Here is a 20168-nt window from a genome sequence, read left to right as displayed (position 1 = left end):
ACAGTTTCTCTTGTCTCTGAAGAATTTCTTTTTGCATTATTAATTTAGAGAAGATCTGATGGCAGTGAAGGTTTCTTAGTATATTTTATGTGAGTATTTCATTTTCAGTTTTGTTCCTGAAGGATACTCTTATTGGATATAAGGTTCTGGGCTGACGGTTCTTTTCTTCTAGCAGTTTTTAAACACTGCTCCAGTGTCTTCTGGCCTAAATGGCTTCTAATGAGAAATCTAACATTCATTCAAATTCTTGTTCTGTGTTGACTCCGTGTTACTTCTTTCTATCTGTGCTTTCAAGAACTTTTATTTTTTTCTATTTAAACAGTTTGATTATGATATGTCTAAGTATGGCTGTCTTTGTTCTGCTGAGTGTATTTGTTTCCTGTGGCTATCACAAAAACATTACCAGAAACTGGGTAATGGAACTCACCTTCTTAGAGTTCTGGAGACTAGAGGTCTGAAAGGAAGCAAGGCGTCTCCTCCCAGGACTCTGGGGGGAGAAGTGATTCTTCTGGGGAGCGTGGGCACTCCTTTACTTCTGTCTCGTGGCCACACACTTTGCTTTCTTTCTCCATCTTCACATTGCCTTCTCCCCAGAGTTTCTCAAGTCCCTCCCCAGATCCCCATTTTTCTATTTTAGGGTCATATATCGTTGGATTTAGTGCACACTCAAACATCATCTCAGTATCCTTAATTATATCTGCAAAGACTCTTTTTCCAAATAACCTGACAGTCACAGATTCCAGAAATTAGGACAAGGACATAACTCTTTGGGCACCTCCATTCAGCTTATTACACTGAACTTCTTGAATCTGTGGATTTTTCTGTCACCAAATTTGTGAAGTTTTCAGCCTTTATTTCTTCAAATATGCTTTTCAGCACTACATACTTCACTCCCCCTCTGGGACTTTGGATGACCCCATTGGACTGTTGCCGTCTCATAGACCCATAGGGTTCTGTTCATGGCTTTTCTCACTCGATTTCCTCTGTCATCTCCATTTTGCTGTTTAGCTCATGCTCATTCTGTATTTTTTAAAATTTTAGTTAATTGTATTTTTTAATTCTAAAATTACCATTTGACTCTTCTTTATTATCTTGTGTTTCTTTGCTGAGAACTTCTATTGAATGTTTTTTTTTTTTTCCAGTGTTCACAGTTTCTTGTTGAAGCATTTGTATAAAAAGCTGCTTTAAAATTGTGAGATAATTTAATCATTTGTGTCCTCTATTCATAGGTATCAAGCACTGCTGTCTTTTCTCTTAAAAGTTTAAATTTTCTCAGTTCGTCATATGCGTAGTGATTTGGGGTTGTATCTTGAGCATTTTTAATGATATGAAACACTGGGTCTTATCTAAGTCCTGTGTTGAATGTTGGTACTTTGATTTTAGCAGGCAGACAACCCAGTGACGTTTATGCTGCAGTTTCAGCCTGCCTTCTGTGTGCTTTCGTTCTGATGTCAGTTACATTTTCAAAGCCGTTGAGTGTTACTGAGATGCGTCCCACATGCGTGCCACCCATTTGTCACCGTAAGGTCTGGACAGCAGGCTGTGTGTTCATTTCTCAACATCCTTAACCCACTCCAGTATTCTTGCCTGAAAGATCCCATGGATGGAGGAGCCTGGTAGGCTACAGTCCATGGGGTCGCAGAGTCGGACACGACTGAGCGACTTCACTTTCACTTTCACTTGGCATTGATTGGGATCAGCCATGGATGCATAGATCAAGGTGTAAGCCCAGGATTTCATAAACAACTTTGAAGTCATTGTCCTGAATTCCTCTGTCTTTGTGATTTCCCTGATTCTTTGCTTTCCTGGGATTCCCTTTTTGGTCTCTCCAGTCAAAAAGCTACAGGTTTACTGTGTCATGCATTTCCTTGACTACGCTTGTATTGGGGACCAAACGGCAGGACAGAAAGGGTAAAAGAAACAAGGTTTTGCCTCATCCTCTTGGGATGATCACAGTTCCCCTCTTAGAGTGGAAGTTGCCTCTCAGAGGTTTAAGCCCCTGTCGGTCCCCGTTGCCTCTGCTGTCACTGCGGCCGCCTTGGGATTGCCCGGGGATTCGAGTGAGAGAAGGAAGAGGAAGAAAGGGATGAGGCTTGCCCTGCACACTCTGGGCACTGGGGTTTCCCTTCCTGCTCCTTGAGTGAGAATGAGCGTCTTCTCCTGGAGCTGTGTGTCCTCGATGTCCAGGTGGGCTTTAGGCTGCACTGCATGCCAGTTTGGAAATACCCAGAGGGGCAGAACATGGTAAGTTCACCAACAATTCATTGATACTCCAATTCTAGTCTTCTTTCCCAATTAGCCTGTAATCAGTATTTACCTTGCAGTTCTCAGATATTTGCCCCATGCCTTCTATCCAGATTTTATAGTTGCATTTGGTGAAAGAGACAGGGCAAATGTGTTTACTCCCAACTGCAAACTGTCCCTGCATCCTAACCTCTACTCTGCCTTGCCTTTCATCCTTTAGAAGTAGCTGCTCTCATGCGGAGACTGAAGGCTCTGCTGTGACCGATAGAGTGCGCTCCAGGTCTCAGGCTGCTGCTGCCCAGCACCAGTGCTTTGTCCTCATTCTCTTTGGCATTTGGGCATTATGACCTGGTGGGCACCAACACCACTGGCAGTTGTTCTATACAATTAATACTTCTGTGCAGTCTGAAGGTGCATTGTGGGTATTGCTTTTTGACCAGGAAGGTCATCTTTTTGCACTGTGTTCTCACTGTAGGGTAATCATGCTCTATTATCACACTATCCTAGGTTTGCCCAAAGGACCAGCCAAAACTTCGCCTCAAGTCATACATACGAGAGTGTAAGTAATGAAGGACTTCCCGGGCAGTGCCCCCAGGGAGCAGATTATCATGCTAAAATGGAGCTCCCAGTCCTTAATTCTCACGTTCTGCGCAAAATTTCTTCATAAGGTGTTAATGAAGCCCTTGTTAGGGCTTTTCCTTGTTGCCTCTTTGGTCTCACTTCCATTAGAAAGACAGTAAAGGAACAGAATTCCCCTGGAACTGTTTCTATTTGCTATCTGTGCTCTCTTTGCTCCCATCATGTGACGGACTTCAGGCAAGTTCTCCTCTCAGCCGCCTCACGGGCTGAGCTCTTGTCAAGGTCACCAGAGACCTCCCGATGACTGACTAGTCCTGCAGTGCTCAGCGCTCATCCTGCCTGATCAGCAGCAGCTGAGACCCGTCACCTCCTCCCGTCTGCACGCGTGCTTTCCGACACTGCGCCCTTCAGGCTCTCCCGCTGCTCTCTTCTGCATCCCTTTGCTGACCTCTTCTCCTCTACCAGCCTCTCAGTGTTGGAGACCCCGGGAGTCAGGCCTCAGATTTCTCTGCCCACATTCTTTCCTCTCTGGTCTTTGGTCTCGTATCAAGAAATACCATTCAGACTCTGAGCACTTACAAGCTGTTTCCAGTCCATACCCCTTCCCCACGTGCAGAGCTCACATTTCCACCTTCCACTTCACATCTCCCCTTGCTTGCTTTCAGCCTCAGCTCCCGATTTGCTGTTTCGGCCGTCTTCCCCATTCTGTAAATGGCCACTGTTTCTGTTGTTCAGGTCAAAAACCTTGGGAAGCTGTGCTTGGCCTTTACCGTTTTACCTTTGCTTTCAAAATATATCTGTCATGCAGCCACTTCTTCCCACCTCCCCTTCACGTCCCAGTGCAAGCTACATCAGATGGGGACCGCAGTGGCTTCCCACAGGGCTGCTGTTCCAGCCTCCGCCTCCCTCTCCACCCCCACCCCATCGTACAATCTGTTCTCCAAACAGAAACCAGAACAAATCTTTCCTAAAAATAAAGTTTATGTTACTCATTCGCTCTAAAGCCACCTGTGGTTTTCTGACTCCACTTTACTCGATAAAAGCCTGAGAAGCCGCTCTGACCTCTCCCATTGCCTCTCCAGCTGTACTTCCGGCCCCCTCCCTTGCCTTACTCTGCTTCAGCTGCACCGGCTCTGCCTGCTTCAGAGCATATGACCCATGTCCCCTCAGATAATCACAGGACCCACAGGGCTCTGCTCCATGTCCCCAGTGGTGAGGCATTCTCTTGACCAGGTCTGACAGATATGCTTTTTTGTACTTAATGGTTTTGCCTCTTTGAGGCCAAGGTTTTATATTCAGTGTGGGACAGGAGACTCTGGAGTGAGCCATACATTCCTGGTTTTTGGGTTTTAAGCAATATATTTTAGTTTACATTTTATATGGGAATTAAGGTGCAGGGGGCATGAAACCAGACAGAAAAGCAGTAGGTTTTATAAGGGGATATTACCTTAAAAACTAAAATAATAGTTAATCATTAGTAATTCTTATCTGATTAAGAATATATAGTTCTTGGGATAGTGCCACTTGGAAGGCTAGGAATCAAAATCATAAAAGCTTAGAATGTTTATTTGAACGTGTGCTTTGCTCTCTTCAGTTTCTGGAACATTCAAATTCAGTATTACTGCAGCCAGTTAGCCTACAGACCGTTCCAGCAACACCATCAAACCAGAGACTGCCACCTCTGCCCAGCAATCATCCAGGTACTTAAGACCTTATTATCTGCACCAAATAAGGAAACTTATGAGAATAGATGGGTCTGCTAGAGATTTATTGGTGACTAAAGACAGATATGCAGAGAGAAGAAATTATAGAGTGCATTTGTATTTTTAAGTTACATGAGGTAAATTTAAGGCAGATTTCATTATGACTGTTGTTGTCATTTGTCACTAAGTCACATCTGACTCTGCAACCCCATGGACTGTTGGGTTCCTGTCCAGGGGATTTCCCAGGCAAGAATATTGGAGTGGGTTGCCATGCTCTTCTCTGGGGATCTTTCTGATCCAGGCACATCTCCTGCATTGGCAAGTGGATTCTTGACCGCTGAGCCACAAGGGAAGCCCCGTGACTGACATGAGGAGACTGTGGAAATGCTTGTGTTGCACTGAACACTATATTCTGAGTGCTGAGGCGCATGAACCTTTAGTCCGAGTCTGGGCGTCTGTAGACTTGTACTGGGCAGTAGCACTGGGACACCAGTGTGCTTGTTTCTGGTTGTCAGGTGTTCCTTAGGATCTTCTGTGTGAGGTCAGAGTCAGACAGAGAGCACAATGTGTGTTTCTTTTTGTTGCCTACAGCGATGACAAAGAACGATCTCCAGCCACCCAATTACTGTGAAGTAATGGAGTTTGATCCCTTAGCTCCTGCTGTCACCACAGAGTAAGTCATTTACAAAATGATTATATTTTTTTGTCTTGGTTCCCTTTGGTAGCACAGCTCACAGGGTTTGGTTATACATTAACTTTGTTTAGGCCTTAGCAGAAATCAATGACCTTACATAAAAGTGATTTATGAGATTTTGTGGTGGCTGTTGCTCTTAATGTTGGTCTTGTCATTCTTGACCTTGTGACTTAAAAATAAAAACACTGGGGTTGCACACTAAGAAATAAGCAGAACCATCATGTGCATTAGTGTCTTCCTTATAGATGCCTTGGAAGAAAGTCAGATTCTTTCCAGCTCGAGACAGGCAGTATTCACTGATTGATGACTCTTAAGTACCATGTTGATGGATATTTTAGTTGTTCTTTGACTAATGCCAGAAAAAAACTTACATAAGGACTTGTTTTTAATCTTCACTACCTATGACAATAGTGTGCTTATTAATGTAAAAATTACTTTTTAACTTGGAATCCTTAAAGCAGTATTGTGATTTCATATTGGTCAAGTGTATATAAATATTTATGGGATGGTAACCTCATTAGTGGAGTAGGAAATGGCAACCCACTCCAGTATTCTTGCCTGGAGAATTCCATGGACAGAGGTGCCTGGAGAGCTATAGTCCGTGGGGTCACAGAGTCAGACACAACTGAGCATGCACACAGGCTCATTAGTTTTAATATATTTTGACTAACTGAAAGTTACCGCCAAAATTGTTTAAAATGATTAAAGCTTTTTTATAGAAATGATTGTTTAGAAACTAGCAGCCTACAGGCTTTATCTTGCCTGCAACTGTGTTTTGTTTGACCTATGTGAATTTTAAATATGCACATAAAAATTAATTGCCAAGTTAAAAGATGGGATATTTCACTAACTATCTGAACCTCTGGATGGTTGTTGATATGACAACTGTGCCAAGCCCGCATTTTTACACGCTAGCAATAGTATGGGGCTGCACTGTCTCAGTTCACAAGGCCCCCACATACCTTCATCTGATGTGCTTGACATGTGCAGGCATTTGAGTTTTTGACCCTGACCCCCTGGTTCACACCCTCAGTGTAGCGATGTTTTGGAATGATTTGTAAGTGAATGAAGCAGGCCTGCAGAACCTGTCTCATCTTAAACAGGCAGCCACTATGCAGTCCCAGGCTTATTACAATAAGCTTAGGAGTTCATTAAATATTTTTTCCTAACAGGATTGTGAAACTTTCATTCTGCTTGATAAAGTATCACTGAATATGTTAGTGGTTTAAGGAATTAGAAACTAGTTAAACTAGGTATGGTGTCTCAAGAACGCATGTTTTTTTAATCAGTTTCTCCAAGCAAATAGGAAGCAGATTATTACAATCTAGTTAATTATGAGATAGTTGTAAATAGTTGTGGTGGTGTAGGAGATGTTAAAGGTAAGAAATAGCAAGAAGCTGGAGAGGTGAAGTTTGGGGACTCCCTACCACTTTGAAAGCTCGTGACGCTTTCACATTGTGGTGCTGGAGAAGACTTTTGAGAGTCCTTTGGACTGCAAGGAGATCAAACCAGTCAATTCTAAAGGAAATCAACCCTGAATATTCATCGGAAGGACTGATGCTGAAGCTGAAGCTCCAAAACTTTAGCCACCTGATGCAAAGAGCCAACTCACTGGAAAAGACCCTGATGCTGGGAAAGATTGAGGACAGGAGGAGAAGAAGGCAGGAGAGGATGAAATGGTTACATAGCATCACCAACTCAATGGATATGAACTTGAGCAAACTGTGGAAGATACTGGAGGACAGGGAAGCCTGGCATGCTGCAGTCCATGGTGTGACAAAGGGTCGGACATGACTTAAGGACTGAAGAACTACCACCGCCACTGAGTTCTTACTTTCTGCGTGGTAGGGTGTCTCAATCTCTTTAAATGCTACATGAGATCCAGGGAACTTCTCCCTAAGGAAAGCATAAAATCTTACATGAAAAGTCCTGGGATTATCACATCACTGGTTGTCCATGAACCCCAGGTTAAGAATTTCTACTCCAGCAGAACATAGATTATAGTACTTATGAATATACATACATATACATACACAATTCACTCATTTGACATATGACTGAAAATTGACTGTGTACAAGGGAAGATGATTGGTGCCTAATTTATAACGTTGAACCTAATGGAGGGCAAATCTGATAAGGAGGCAGAAATTAAATCAGCAGGCAAACATGTATTTGCAGTTTGTGTTAATAGTATGAAAGATATTGACTTGACAATATATAACAGAAAAAACTAATTGGGGGTTAGAGAAAGCCTGAGAAGTGACATTCAAATTAAGACCTGCAGTTTTTAGTGTAGTGACAAGTTTGGGAATCTGTTGCAGGCACTGGGGAGAGAAATGGAAAAGTCAGGAACAAAGAGAACAACACGGAACCTATCCCCAGATGTGGAAATCGCAGTTTGGAAACAAAAAGAAGGGAGTGCACAAATGCGATGAACGTCGCTGAAGACAGACAAGGACTCAACACTAGACAATGGACTAAGTGACAGATAATCTTGAGTGATTCAGTAGAAGTTGACAGGGACAGAGGCAAATCTCAGTGCATTAAAAAGGGATGAAGTAGATGGTGCACAGGCAGCTTACAAAGAAACTTAAACACGAAGGACTTAGGGAAAGTGGTCTGGCAGCTAGAGTATTACTGACGCAATTAAGTAGACATCAGATAAAGGACTGTATTATTTTGTAAAATGGGAAATGCTGGAACATCTGTGAATCCTGAGGGGTAAGATTTAGTAGAGAATGAGAGGTTGAAGATTCAGGGAGGGAGACTGAGTGAAGTGTTCAAGAAACCAGGGGTTAATAGATAGGATCATAAAAGTAGATGATGGTGCAGATGAAAACAGATTTGAAGATTTGGTGATGGTAACATCAGGTTTCCACGTAGACATTTAATTTGTTAAGATATTAGGTTTTTCCAACCGAGAGGAGGGGTGTCAGAGATTTGAGTAGCGTGAAGAAGGCTAAAATATTTCTGTGGAAAATGAAAGACAAAACTGAGAAACATTAAAATTTCTGGACCATGCTGGCACTTCTTGAAGTTAGCAATTATGTCTTCAAAGTGCTTTGATTTTTATGAGTTTTTTTTCTTAGTCATGTGTTGCTATATACTGTGTATATTAATGCCATATTTGTAGGTATAGATATTTTCTATCTATAGACATACGTTAAGACAAATGAAGACTATCACAGAAAAATGACTGTATACAAAGTACAAAGAAGACAGGGGTTAAATAAGCTAGAATATTAATTTTTAATGTTTAAGCCAGGGAAAGCTGAACAATTTTTGCTTTTTTTTTTTTAAAGCAGAAAGCAAGCTGTCTAAATTTGAGCCATATTTCTCATTAAATTATATGATGGTTATATAAGATACATATTTGTAAGATGCATGGGAACAGCAGCATTAGGATCTAAAGTAGTTTTTATAATGTAAGCTTCAGGGCAGAGACCTTTGTTTTTATTTATTGATATAGCCTCAACACCTAAAATGGCACCAGATTTTTGCTTTAAGATGATGGCAGTTAAAAGCCAAAATAGTACATTGAAATTGATCTATAACCATGATATTTATCAATTTACCATGATGACTTATTTGTTTCAGAGCTATTTATGAAGACATTGATGTTCATCCCCACAAAGGAGCTCAAAGTCACAGTAATTGTTGAGGTAAAGACTTCAACTCACACACCTTACATCCCACATGATTTTAGTGTAACTGTCACTTTCTACATTTATTATTTATGTTCTGTAAGGGCCATCTCAGTCTGACACTTTGATGAGTGAAGTTATTACACAAGTTCCTATGTCACTCAAATTGTAATGATCAATGAGACAGATTCTTTGTGACCATGTTAGCTAAAAATTATAAATCTTGGGAATGCGGAAATCGGTTTATGGTATAAAAATATTAATGCTAACAAAAACAGCTGATCAATAAAAAAATTCTTAGCAATAGAATCAGATTTGTATTCTATGTACAGTTAATACTTGGTGACTGGGACTGGTAGAACCCATTTATTGTTATTCTAGGTTGGTCTGGATTCTGTTGCTTTACTAATCATTCCATTTATTTACTAATAAATGCACACAGCCACCAGTAACCTATTAACCATGTTTATTCCCTTCACACTTGCCGTGTGGAAGCAGTACATTCCCACCTTTCCTCTACTTGACTGTGGCTGTCTACTTATCAAGGACTGGGGAAAGGGGAAAGGATGGAGATAATTGACTCTTCTTTTTACTCCAGGTGGAAATGGGTGACCAGTTCACTAGCAGCATTATGGGTGCCAGTTTTCCAAAAGGTGGACCCTGTCCAGCTTTGAGACCCACAAGTTAGACCTTCCAAAACATCAAAACCACAGTGGAACATTTTTCCTCTGCATTAATGAGGTTTAAACAGAAGAGTCACAGTTGGGTTCCTGACAGCAGCTTAAGCTTTATCTCAGAAGAACTTGGTTGTAACATATATTCCCTTAAAACTTAAGGCAGAACAAAAATTCATGGTACTGAGGCCAACCAGGTTAAATGTAGCACCTTATGTTTTCACAGGCCTTCCTACATTTATAATCATCACAAGAGATGGGGTAAGAGTAGATGAAGACTGTTTCAGTACAAAATAATTGTTAATAAGTGAAAGCCTGATATGGAAAAACTGTATGATTCAGGAAGAATACTTGAGTGCCTTTATTTACCTAAAGTTGAATGTAAAAGTCAATTTGCACTTCTTTATAAATAACACTCTTATTTAGAATTATAAGTTGTGAAAGCTTTGATGATTGTAGTTCAACTGTATTTCAGGTTTACCCTAAGAGGTCACTGGATTCTACATTGGTTGCCTTTAAATACAATTCTTTATAACACTAAATGGTTGTTTTTGTCTTTTTGGAAGAAAGTCTATTGGAAAACATTCAGGATAACTTGTACTTTCCTTTGTCACAAATTATAATGACAAACGAATTACTATTAAAACAGTTCAAGAACTTTTTCTTTTTTTTCAGAAGAACTTCTAATGTTAGTAAATCCTCACAATCCCACTTATGATTTAAAATCTGGGGACTTGGAATTATCACAAGAAACGTTGGAAGCCTACTAGATATACTTAATGCATTTTATTTAAATTTCATGGTAGCAGACTTTCAAAGTACTTATTTAGTACTCTGAATATAAAATAGCCCTAGATTTTAAAGGGGAAATACAGTCAGATTTGAAGTCAAAATGTAGTCTTTGGGTAAGCTGTTAGGGCTCAGTGATTACTCTTTTGTTTTGAGCTTTTAGAATAGTGACTATTCGTAATGAAAATAACCAACTATTTGAGAAATAATAATAAATTTTATTGCTACAAGTACGAAGTGCTGATAACCTAAAGGGGAGCTGAATCAAGTTTCTGCTAACATACATGGTTTGAACTGTCGTACATTTTAAGTAGGATAAATGAGTTGGGAAGAAAAGAACCATCCGTACATAACATTTAAAACAGAAGGCTTCATATTAGTTTAAATACTTCTCTAAGAAGACAAGGTACATGACTTTTTAAAAATCACAAATTTGAAGCAGGACTTAGTTGCTGATTTGAATTATAGCCTGGGACTGGCAACGTATGCCCTTCCTTTGCTTCAAAAAAAGTGTAAGAAAGAGTGATGAGATCAACATTCACCATTCTTGGATCTTCAGCAAATTCAGGATCTATGTAGAAAAATACTGGCATATCTACTTCCTCTTGTGGATTAAGCCTTTGTTCTTCAAAGCAGAAGCACTAAAAGTTATAGAAAAGTATTCATTAATTAGTATTTCTATTCTGCTACCTAGAATAGAAACTGTGCTTCATTTATTGGCTTTAATAAGCATGCTGTTAATTATAATCTTTAAATTCTATGATAGGATAACAGCATCTTTCATCTCTGATTGAGTTTTGCTTTTAAAGATAGAGAATCAGCAAATTCTTCTAATCTTAAAAAAACTGATATCCATATAGTTTGGCTCTCAACCTCTGCATAATTATTATAAGCAATGAAAAAAAGTTTGAATTTTAAAATAAATGAACTTTCAAAAATTTGTATCTTCTAAAAAAACACTGCAGTAAATTTAGTACCAAACAATCTCATGTACTTTTATCACATTCTATAACATTTGCATTTAGTTATACCTGTATTTTATTGAAGTACTGTCCAGCTTCAAATGGTACAACATTGTATGTAGAAATTCCGATTACTGGTTTGTCAGTAGGATTCTTAGCTTTATAAAACGCCAGTGCTGTCTCTCCTGGCACTACCTGTTTTAAGGAAAATACACATTATCAACACTTTAAATCTTACAAATCTGCACTCCATACTAAATTAGTATTTTCATTTCAGACCATAATGCCTAATCTAATTTTAAGAGTCAGCAAAATAAATTGAAGATCAAGAACATTTGATCTTCAAATGTTACTTGCATGTTAGTGGAGAACCATTGCTCTACACATATATTACGGATTGTTCTCTTATATGTCTGAAGTCTTGAAGTGATAAGCTGCAGATGAAGTTATTTAAAATGTGTCCAAGAACAGCCAAGTCTTCTTAACACTTACCCTGAATATTATATAAACTGACTAAAGATTCTGTTTAGAAAAAGGCTTCCGTTTTCTTGGTGACTCAGACGATAAAGAATCTGCCTACAGTGCAGGAGACCTGGATTCAATCCCTGGGTTGGAAAGATCCCCTAGAGAAAGAAATGGCTACCCACTCTAGTATTCTTGCTTGGAGAATTCCATGGACAGAGCACGGTAGCAGGCTACACACAGTCCACGGGGTTGCAAAGAGTTGGACATGACTGAGCAACTTTCACTTCACTTTTTAGAGAACGTTACCACCTTAAACTTATTTTACAACCAGAGTAAATTATATGTATGACCAAAATAAAACGACTAAATAGAAATTTTATTTAGCCAAAAAGCACTAATACTTTTGAGAGAAAATAATGGATAAAATAAATCGCAAGCTTTAAAGTATTTGGACACTGACTAGTGTCCAAAGGATGCTGTCACATGTACCAGATTAGCCACTAATACCTTGTATACTACTGTGTGACTGGAATTAATATTCAGAACCACAATCTTTAACACCCTCAATCACTGAAGAGATTCAGTCAGGATTACTAACCCGGGAAAGCACTAACATTCATAGAGTTTTCCAATAAGAGTTACAATTAAACTTTTCTGGTTATTCCTCAGTTCATGAGGTAATTTCAGTTAAATCTTCTAGGCAAGATGTTAGGCAACTTTTAAGGTGCATAGTCTTTCTGAGCTAGAATATAACTTTTTAGTATGATTACTTCAAAAATCCTTAAATTTATTTTAAGAGATAGGGATGCTGCTGCTGCTGCTGCTGCTATGTCACTTCAGTCGTGTCTGACTCTGCGACCCCATAGACAGCAGCCCACCAGGGGATTCTCGTCCCTGGGATTCTCCAGGCAAGAACACTGGAGTGGGTTGCCATTTCCTTCTCCAATGCATGAAAGTGAAAAGTGAAAGTGAAGTTGCTCAATCGTTTCTGACCCTAGCGACCCCATGGTCTGCAGCCTACCAGGCTCCTCCATCCATGGGATTTTCCAGGCAAGAGTACTGGAGTGGGGTGCCATTGCCTTCTCCGAGAGAGAGGGATATTTTGATGTAAACCAGTAAACTACTTTCCAGCGTAACCAATGTTTTCCAACAGTTTCTTATATCATCTCTACCTGGGGTAAATAAGTTAGTCACTCAGTTGTGTCTGACTCTTTGAAACCCCAGTGACTGTAGCCTGCCAGGCTCCTCTCTTCATGGGATTCTCCAGGCAAGAAAGAATACTGGAGTGGGTAGCCATTCCCTTACAGGGGATCTTCCCAACCCAGGGATCAAGCCCAGGTCTCCCGCATTGCAGACATATTTTTTACTGTCTGACACACCAGGACAGCTGTTCCTACTCTCAAGATTGGTGACCAGAGAACTTTTTAGTAGAACTCTTAATATGATTCTAATAAAAATAGGACATTTTCCATTGGTCCAAAGTAACTTTTATTATGACGCCATGTAACTTAAAAGAATACCTTGTTACATTAGGTGTAGTGCACTGTCAAAAAGTAGTCTGTGGAAATAAAAGAATTACAGTAATGGAATGTGTCAGTATTCTGAAATTAAGTTTAGATGAATGTTTCCTAAATTGTGAAACAGTAAGTGATGAAAGAATCAATCTTTAAATTGGAAAAAGCAATCTTTTAAACATTGCTTTAAGTACTTACATATATTTCTGTTTGCTGAGGTCTAAAGTTCCACTGGAGACTTGCATGCACATCTGCATTAAAGGTGATTTTAATGATGCGATCCTTAACAGGTACCATGTTTTCAATCTGGTCTGACGCATGACCTGCTACTGCTGATCCTCCAAGTCCAGTAGTCTAGGAAAAGATAACAAGGCATAATACGCTAAACAAAAGTACAGTAGTTTTAGGTGCTGATGACCTATTTACTGGATGAAACAAAATTTTAAAAACAATAATCCAATAGCAGCAAGGTTTATATACTGTCACTGACCATTTCCTATGGATGTGCTAATGATTTGACCACTTTTTGGGTGTCAAGGGTCTATGTATGTTAAAGTCATATTTTTCTGTAATCACCTGGTTGTAAAAATGATCAAAAATGAATCATCTGAAAGAGAATGGACTCTCCACTGATAACAGAGCTCTGAATTTTTAGCTGAACTTTTCATTAAACATCTTTCTCCTTATTGCTAGTATTTCATAATAACTATTATGAATAGAAATAAAATATACCCACAATGCTGTCATTTCAATAAAACTAATTCCATTTTCCACATTCTTATCTGGTCCTTTTCTGTATCATAACTTTTAGTGGACAGATTAGTTTGTAAACTCACTTCTACAGTCTGCTCTCCTCAAGCATCGTTAAGTATTTTGCCATGTTGGTAAAATGTTTCTGTAAATGTTTTCTGTATTTTTTAGTACTGTACAGCTTTTACATAGGTATCATCAGTTAATCAGAGAACCTCTTTGGTCACTCAGTGGACTAATCATAAGGCATCAGGATAATCTGTATCTGACACTTCTTGTCTATCTTCATTGCCATTACTTATTTCCTTATCAGAGATGCTTAAAAAAAAATCCTTACTTCCAGGGTCATCATTCTTCTGATGCTTGAGGTTGCCAGAATTGTGGTCTCCGGATAATTAATCTGTTACTATACTGGGAAAAAAATACCAAATTTGAGGCTATGGAAGACTCCCAGCAAAATACAGTACTACTACCTTAGCTTGTTAAACAAGTCAATCAGCTTCACTAAACTGCCACACATTATGAAACTACATTATAACCCTACGAGACACATCAGAGGGCAAGCCTTTATTTACCCTTGTTTAATCAGAGGGCAAGCCTATTCTTCTGTTCAAGAAGGCTACGTTTTAAGATGTAACTTGTTTCTGAAGAACCTGAGTCACTTGAATGTTTTCTTTCTGACAGTCTCTGAATACAGTCTTCAAATTAGTGTGATGATTTGCAAAATTAAACAATAGAAAAAGGCTATGAAAAGAAAATGTCCTGTGCTCCAGTCTAGTTCTGTCACTAAGTAGCTCCAAAAACTCAATTTTACTTTCTTTGGGCTACACTTTCTATACTCATAAAATGAGCTTGGTGTATGAAGTCGTTTACATAATCCCTTATTTTTGGCTCTAAAGTTCTGTGATTCCAAAAATTAAAAGACGTTCTTTTGGAAATGTCACTACTGAACATCCAACTGTGATTTAAGTTTAGGATTGCAAACCACAATAGATTTTTACTTTCCTGCCCCGCACTTTCATCCATGTGAATGAAATCTGTCGTTCATTTCAGTTTGGGGCAGGGTTTCATTGGCACTAATGACACTTTGGATAGGATAATTCTTTGTTTTTCTGGCGGGGGTGAGGGATGGGTCTGTTCTCTGCTCTGCCCACTAGGCAGCACGCTCCCCCTTCACCTCCCAGGTTGTGGCAACTAAAATGTCTTCAGATATTGTTAAATATTCCCTGGAAAATAAAATCACCCACCCACCCCCCGCCCATGCCCCGTGGTTGGGGAGATCTACACTAGATGTTTTGGATTCAGTTCTGTTTATGATTTCATCAATGGTAGTTTGGGGATTTATGCTTGGTCCAGGCTAGCTTGTGATGAACATTAACTCACATTCTACACTCATCCTCCAGCAATCAAGCCACTCCCCCTTCCCAAATAAGTGCTGATATTCAGTTCAGTTCAGTTCAGTCGCTCAGTCGTGTCTGACTCTTTGCGACCCCATGAATCGCAGCACGCCAGGCCTCCCTGTCCATCACCAACTCCTGGAGTTCACTGAGACTCCCGTCCATCAAGTCAGTGATGCCATCCAGCCATCTCATCCTCTGTCGTCCCCTTCTCCTCCTGCCCCCAACCTCTCCCAGCATCAGAGTCTTTTCCAATGAGTTTAAGAGACTAAAAAGTTCTTTAGATTCCAATTTCATTATTATTGGCGATTCCGATGTACAACAAAGTTTGGGAATCAGCTATTACTCACTTAGTGAATGAACCCAAAGTGTAGCTCTCATTCATGGCACGGTTTTAAAACAAATTCCTGGACCCTACCCAGGTCTCCTAATCAGAATCTCTGGGGTAGGGAAGCCCTGATACGTTTAAGAAGCTCCATGGGTGACCTAATGCCCAAAGCAGCAAACTACTGCTTAAGAACTTAGCAAAACATGGATATGTAACAGGTGAAGTAGCCCTGTGCCTGCGGTTCTCAAACATTAAGTCTGCATCACAATCTGCTATGGAACTTATTAAAATACACATTGCTGGGCCCCAGAGTTCCTGATTACCCAGTTCTGGAGTTGGATCCAACAATCTGTACTCAAGTTCCCCTCTCAGGTAATGATGCTGTTGCACTGGAGTTTCTGATCTAAAAGGGAGCTCGGAGGAAGGACATTACAGTTACATATTAACAAACGGGAAAAGCCTCGAAGTCCTAAGTCATCTATACAAAGTCCTAAATCACAGTAGTTTGTACAGATAAAAAGCTACTCCCAGTTTAAGCATAAGTAGGAAGCAACTCCCGTTTCCAGGGTTAGCCTTTGCACAGAACCTGTATGTGTTTCACAGAGGGAAAGTATGAACATAAATTACATTTTAAAAGCAGGCAGGCGTGTGAGCAGCAGGAGATTGCTGGATACATGAGTGTACGCTGCAGACCTTTCGGGTGTCAGCTCTGAGAGCAGGGAATTTCACTCGGCAGTGGGGTCCGGGCAAGAACACAAGAGCTCGAGTTGGACCGGCAGCTCTGTCACTAGCTTTCCTGATGACCTTCAAAGCCCGTTTTCCTCTGGGACAGTCCTCCACCGGGGCCCGCGGAGCCTCGAGGTCTAGGGAGCCGCCCCGGCCCTCCGCCCCTCCAGAAGGGCCGCCCGGCGGGCCGCGCCAGCCCTACCTGGCAGTAGAGCCGGTAAAGGGGCACGGCGGCGTAGGACGCGCCCAGCATGCCCACCGCCGCCGCGGCCATGTAGGTGAGGACCGTCTTGTTCCGCCGCCGCCAGTCCTCCTCCTGCGAGCGCGTGTAGGGGTTCGTGCTCTTCGGCCGCCGAGCCGGCTGCTCCGCCGGGCTCGGGCGCCTCCATGTCCCAAGCCGCCTCAGCCCCTGCTCAGTACCCGCCGGCCCGCTCCTCCCCGGCCGGAGACACGGCTCTGCCCTCTCAGCAGCCCGGGTTGGGCGCCCAAGGTGGCTCCAAGACCACCCGCAGAAAACGACGCGTCTCCAAGCCGGACGCCAGAGCCCTCCCATGACGCCCGGAACGCGCGTCCGCCTGTCAGGGGCAAGGGGGCGGATCTCGCGAGGCCTCCTCGGTCTCGCGAGCTCTGGGTTGAGCCCGCCGCTGCCTAGGCTACGGCTCTCAGGTAGCCGCTTTTGCGGTCGGGCTACGGAGGCCCGGTGGCCGGGTAAGTTCGCGATTTTGTTAATAACTGTTCCTCCCACTTCGCTTTCCTCCAGTATTTGTTTAACTTACTTTCAGGAAAACGCCTCGCGCTCCTCCGCGTGCACTCCATCATCACATGGCTTGTGTCCCTGAAATTTCCAGCCCCCAGCAGGCTTTGTCTCGCCCTGGCGGCTGCCCGCGGCCGTGTCCCGCGCGGGCCCTTGGTGGCCGGTCCGCTATCGGTGTCCTGGGTTTGGGCTCAAGAATTACCTCTCCCAGGAAGCCTTCCTGTGTCAACCACAGCCCGCTTGGACCCTCGCACACCTTTATTTTCTCAGCTCCTGCGAATCGGCTTCTGTTGGTCTCGTGTCCCTTAACCACTTGCCCAGTGAAAATTAACCAGTTCTGGGACGGGAGAGACGTCGTCAGACTGGTTTTTGAGAGGATGGTGACCGGGATGTGAGGATCATTTAAGGAGGGGTTGAAGGGAATGGACTGCTTATCTTGAAAAATAAACGCACGGGGGATATAATAGCTTTTTTCAGTTGTCCTGCAGACCAAGCTGGGGCGGACTGCATAGCCCATTTTGCCGTAATGAAAGGAAGCATCCTGCAAGCAACTATTAGAGATCAGATTCCGAGGTTACACAGGTCTAGATTCATACCCGGGTCCTCACTATGGCCTTGTGTCGTTAGGCCAGTTATTTGACCTCTTTAAAACTTAGCGGCCTTACTTGTAAAATAAAAATCGTAACAGTATATATGAAGATACTTTATTGCTAATGTCCAGAGTAGTTATAATTATACCCATTTTGTGGATGAAAAAACTGAAATCCTGAGAAGTTAAATGACTTCAAATCATTCAACATTTTATTTATTGTACTACTGTGGGCCAGACATCGTTCTACCTACTGGGGCTACAGCACAGAGAAAGTCCAAGAAGATCAGTTATAGAATGTGTCCTTTTACTGAAGGGACTCAGGAGAAAGGCAAGTAACAGATACACAAGAGTTTCAGATAACAATCAGTACAGTGTGATTGAAAGTCAAGAGGAGGGGCACTAAAGAAAGGTCTATTTGAGCTTAGTCCAGGGCGATGATAAGGAGCAACCTACCAATGACAATTCTAAGTCATGCAAAGGCAGGTAGGCAAGAAAGAGCTACTTACCATTGAAAAACAAAAAGGAGGCCAGTGTGTTCCTAGCATTGTGAGCAGGAAGAAGAGTGGTAAATGGGTCAGAGCAGGTATACAGGGCCAGGTAATAGAACCTTTTAAGCCATGTCCAAGGTTTATTTATTTATTTATTTTTTTAACTGGAGTATCAAGGGTTTGTATTTTATTTTAAAAATAATATGAAGCTTACAAGTGAAATCTGATTCCCATTTTTAAAAAGATGCTGGTTTTGGAATGGAGAGTGGACTAAGGGGAAGAGAGCAAAAAAAAAATAGAACAGTTAGGAGGCAATTGCAGTAGTCCAGGTGAGTGATGATGGTCACCTTGAAAGAATAATTGATTAACTTGTGGTCACAGGGCCAGAAAATTACAAACCAAAAAATTTAAAAAAAGTATCTTCTGACTCTTCTACTTTGGCACAAAAATTTCAAGATTCTTTGATTCTGAAAATTTATTCTTGTGTTATGAGAATGTTTGCCAGTTTTTTTTTTTTTTATCTGTAACGACCTTAGTTCTTACACTAGATTGTCATCTCTATTACGTTAAAACGTGTCATATTTTAAATTCCTTACAGCATAGACTCAAACCCCATGCAAATGTTAATGTCACTGAAACCAACAAAGCATTCCCTTTGACCATTCTTTTTTCCAGGCAACCCTTCAATGTATCAACAGGTAGCAGCATAAATTTGTCAATAATAATGTCTTTGTTTTGGATTTTTGTTTATAATTAATTGCAAATGAAATTACTCTTTTCCAAGGTACAGTAATCTTGATAGCAGTAGAACAGTGTTGACTGCAGTTCTTAATGAGCCTGAATATGCTTGTGATGTTGCATAAATCATTCTGATAAATAATGCTAAGTAATGGCTTCTACCATGAATGAAATGCGGATACTTTGGGCAAGGCTAGTGCAGCCCTTTCCTGCAGGGAGAGATGTTTATTTCAAACTTAAAACATCAGGGACTGGACTGACATCTCAGACTTGGCACATTTAATTTGTAATATCATTTTTTAGCAACAAATAATTGGATCTTATGAACCCTTTCTAGTTACCTATCAGATCAGATCAGATCAGTCACTCAGTCATGTCCAACTCTTTGCGACCTCATGAATCACAGCACGCCAGGCCTCCCTGTCCATCACCAACTCCTGGAGTTCACTGAGACTCACGTCCATCGAGTCAGTGATGCCATCCAGCCATCTCATCCTCTGTCGTACCCTTCTCCTCTTGCCCCCAATCCCTCCCAGCATCAGAGTCTTTTCCAATGAGTCAACTCTTCGCATGAGGTGGCCAAAGTATTGGAGTTTCAGCTTTAGCATCATTCCTTTCAAAGAAATCCCAAGGCTGATCTCCTTCAGAATGGACTGGTTGGATCTCCTTGCAGTCCAAGGGACTCTCAAGAGTCTTCTCCAACACCACAGTTCAAAAGCCATCAATTCTTCGGCGCTCAGCCTTCTTCACAGTCCAACTCTCACATCCATACATGACCACTGGAAAAACCATAGCCTTGACTAGATGAACCTTTGTTGGCAAAATAATGTGTCTGCTTTTGATGCTATCTAGGTTGGTCATAACTTTCCTTCCAAGGAGTAAGCGTCTTTTAATTTCATGGCTGCAGTCACCATCTGTAGTGATTTTGGAGCCCCCCAAAATAAAGTCTGACACTGTTTCCACTGTTTCCCCATCTATTTCCCAGAAAGTGATGGGACCAGATGCCATGATCTTCGTTTTCTGAATGTTGAGCTTTAAGCCAACTTTTTCACTCTCCTCTTTCACTTTCCTCAAGAGACTTTTTGGTTCCTCTTCACTTTCTGCCATAAGGGTGGTGTCATCTGCAT

The 20168-nt window shown here is 41.3% G+C and overlaps 3 protein-coding genes across 6 annotated transcripts in view; 2 read left to right on the top strand and 1 right to left on the bottom strand.

Moving 5' to 3' along the window:
* Window positions 1–10080, top strand: part of TOM1L1 (target of myb1 (chicken)-like 1) — a 61567-nt gene extending 51487 nt beyond the window's left edge. Inside the window, exons 12-17 of one of the 2 annotated variants that reach the window (XM_010837487.1) lie at window positions 2167–2244; window positions 2752–2803; window positions 4418–4523; window positions 5118–5199; window positions 8818–8882; window positions 9463–10076. In XM_010837487.1, the coding sequence (XP_010835789.1) occupies window positions 2167–2244; window positions 2752–2803; window positions 4418–4523; window positions 5118–5199; window positions 8818–8881 (382 nt within the window). In that variant the 3' untranslated portion in view covers window position 8882; window positions 9463–10076. Of the gene's footprint in view, window positions 1–2166; window positions 2245–2751; window positions 2804–4417; window positions 4524–5117; window positions 5200–8817; window positions 8883–9462 lie in introns of both variants that reach the window. The other variant, XM_010837488.1, reaches the window with a different exon arrangement.
* Window positions 9877–17059, bottom strand: LOC104986812 (cytochrome c oxidase assembly protein COX11, mitochondrial). Of its 2 annotated transcripts, none has more exons than XR_825072.1 (4): window positions 16371–16639; window positions 13467–13622; window positions 11359–11484; window positions 9877–10968 (listed from the first exon to the last, which is right to left on the bottom strand). XR_825072.1 is itself a non-coding variant. In XM_010837489.1 (4 exons), exons 1-4 carry the CDS (start codon window positions 17020–17022, stop codon window positions 10753–10755), a joined length of 849 nt encoding a protein of 282 aa, XP_010835791.1. In that variant the 5' UTR covers window positions 17023–17059; the 3' UTR covers window positions 10525–10752. The 2 variants fall into 2 exon arrangements, 1 of the variants encoding a protein (XP_010835791.1); XM_010837489.1 differs by lacking the exon at window positions 16371–16639 and adding an exon at window positions 16672–17059 and having other exon boundaries at window positions 10525–10968.
* Window positions 17060–17096: 37 nt separating this feature from the next.
* Window positions 17097–20168, top strand: part of STXBP4 (syntaxin binding protein 4) — a 147352-nt gene continuing 144280 nt past the window's right edge. Inside the window, exon 1 of one of the 2 annotated variants that reach the window (XM_010837485.1) lies at window positions 17097–17177. The gene's annotated coding sequence lies outside the window, so the exon portion shown is untranslated. The remainder of the gene's footprint in view (window positions 17178–20168) is intronic. The other variant, XM_010837486.1, reaches the window with a different exon arrangement.

This window comes from Bison bison, unplaced genomic scaffold (assembly GCF_000754665.1).
Source record: "Bison bison bison isolate TAMUID 2011002044 unplaced genomic scaffold, Bison_UMD1.0 scf7180017864075, whole genome shotgun sequence".
Classification (NCBI taxonomy): Eukaryota; Metazoa; Chordata; class Mammalia; order Artiodactyla; family Bovidae; genus Bison; species Bison bison.
This window is presented reverse-complemented; position numbering and strand designations above follow the sequence as displayed.

Coding starts and splice junctions, on each gene's coding strand:
- LOC104986812 (XM_010837489.1), bottom strand. CDS start 17,022: ATGGGAGGGCTCTGGCGTCCGGCTTGGAGACGCGTCGTTTTCTGCGGG. Junction 11,485..13,466: donor CTCAGCAAACAGAAATATAT/GTAAGTACTTAA, acceptor TCCTTAAAACAG/GTAGTGCCAGGAGAGACAGC. Junction 10,969..11,358: donor AGTACTTCAATAAAATACAG/GTATAACTAAAT, acceptor TATAACTTTTAG/TGCTTCTGCTTTGAAGAACA.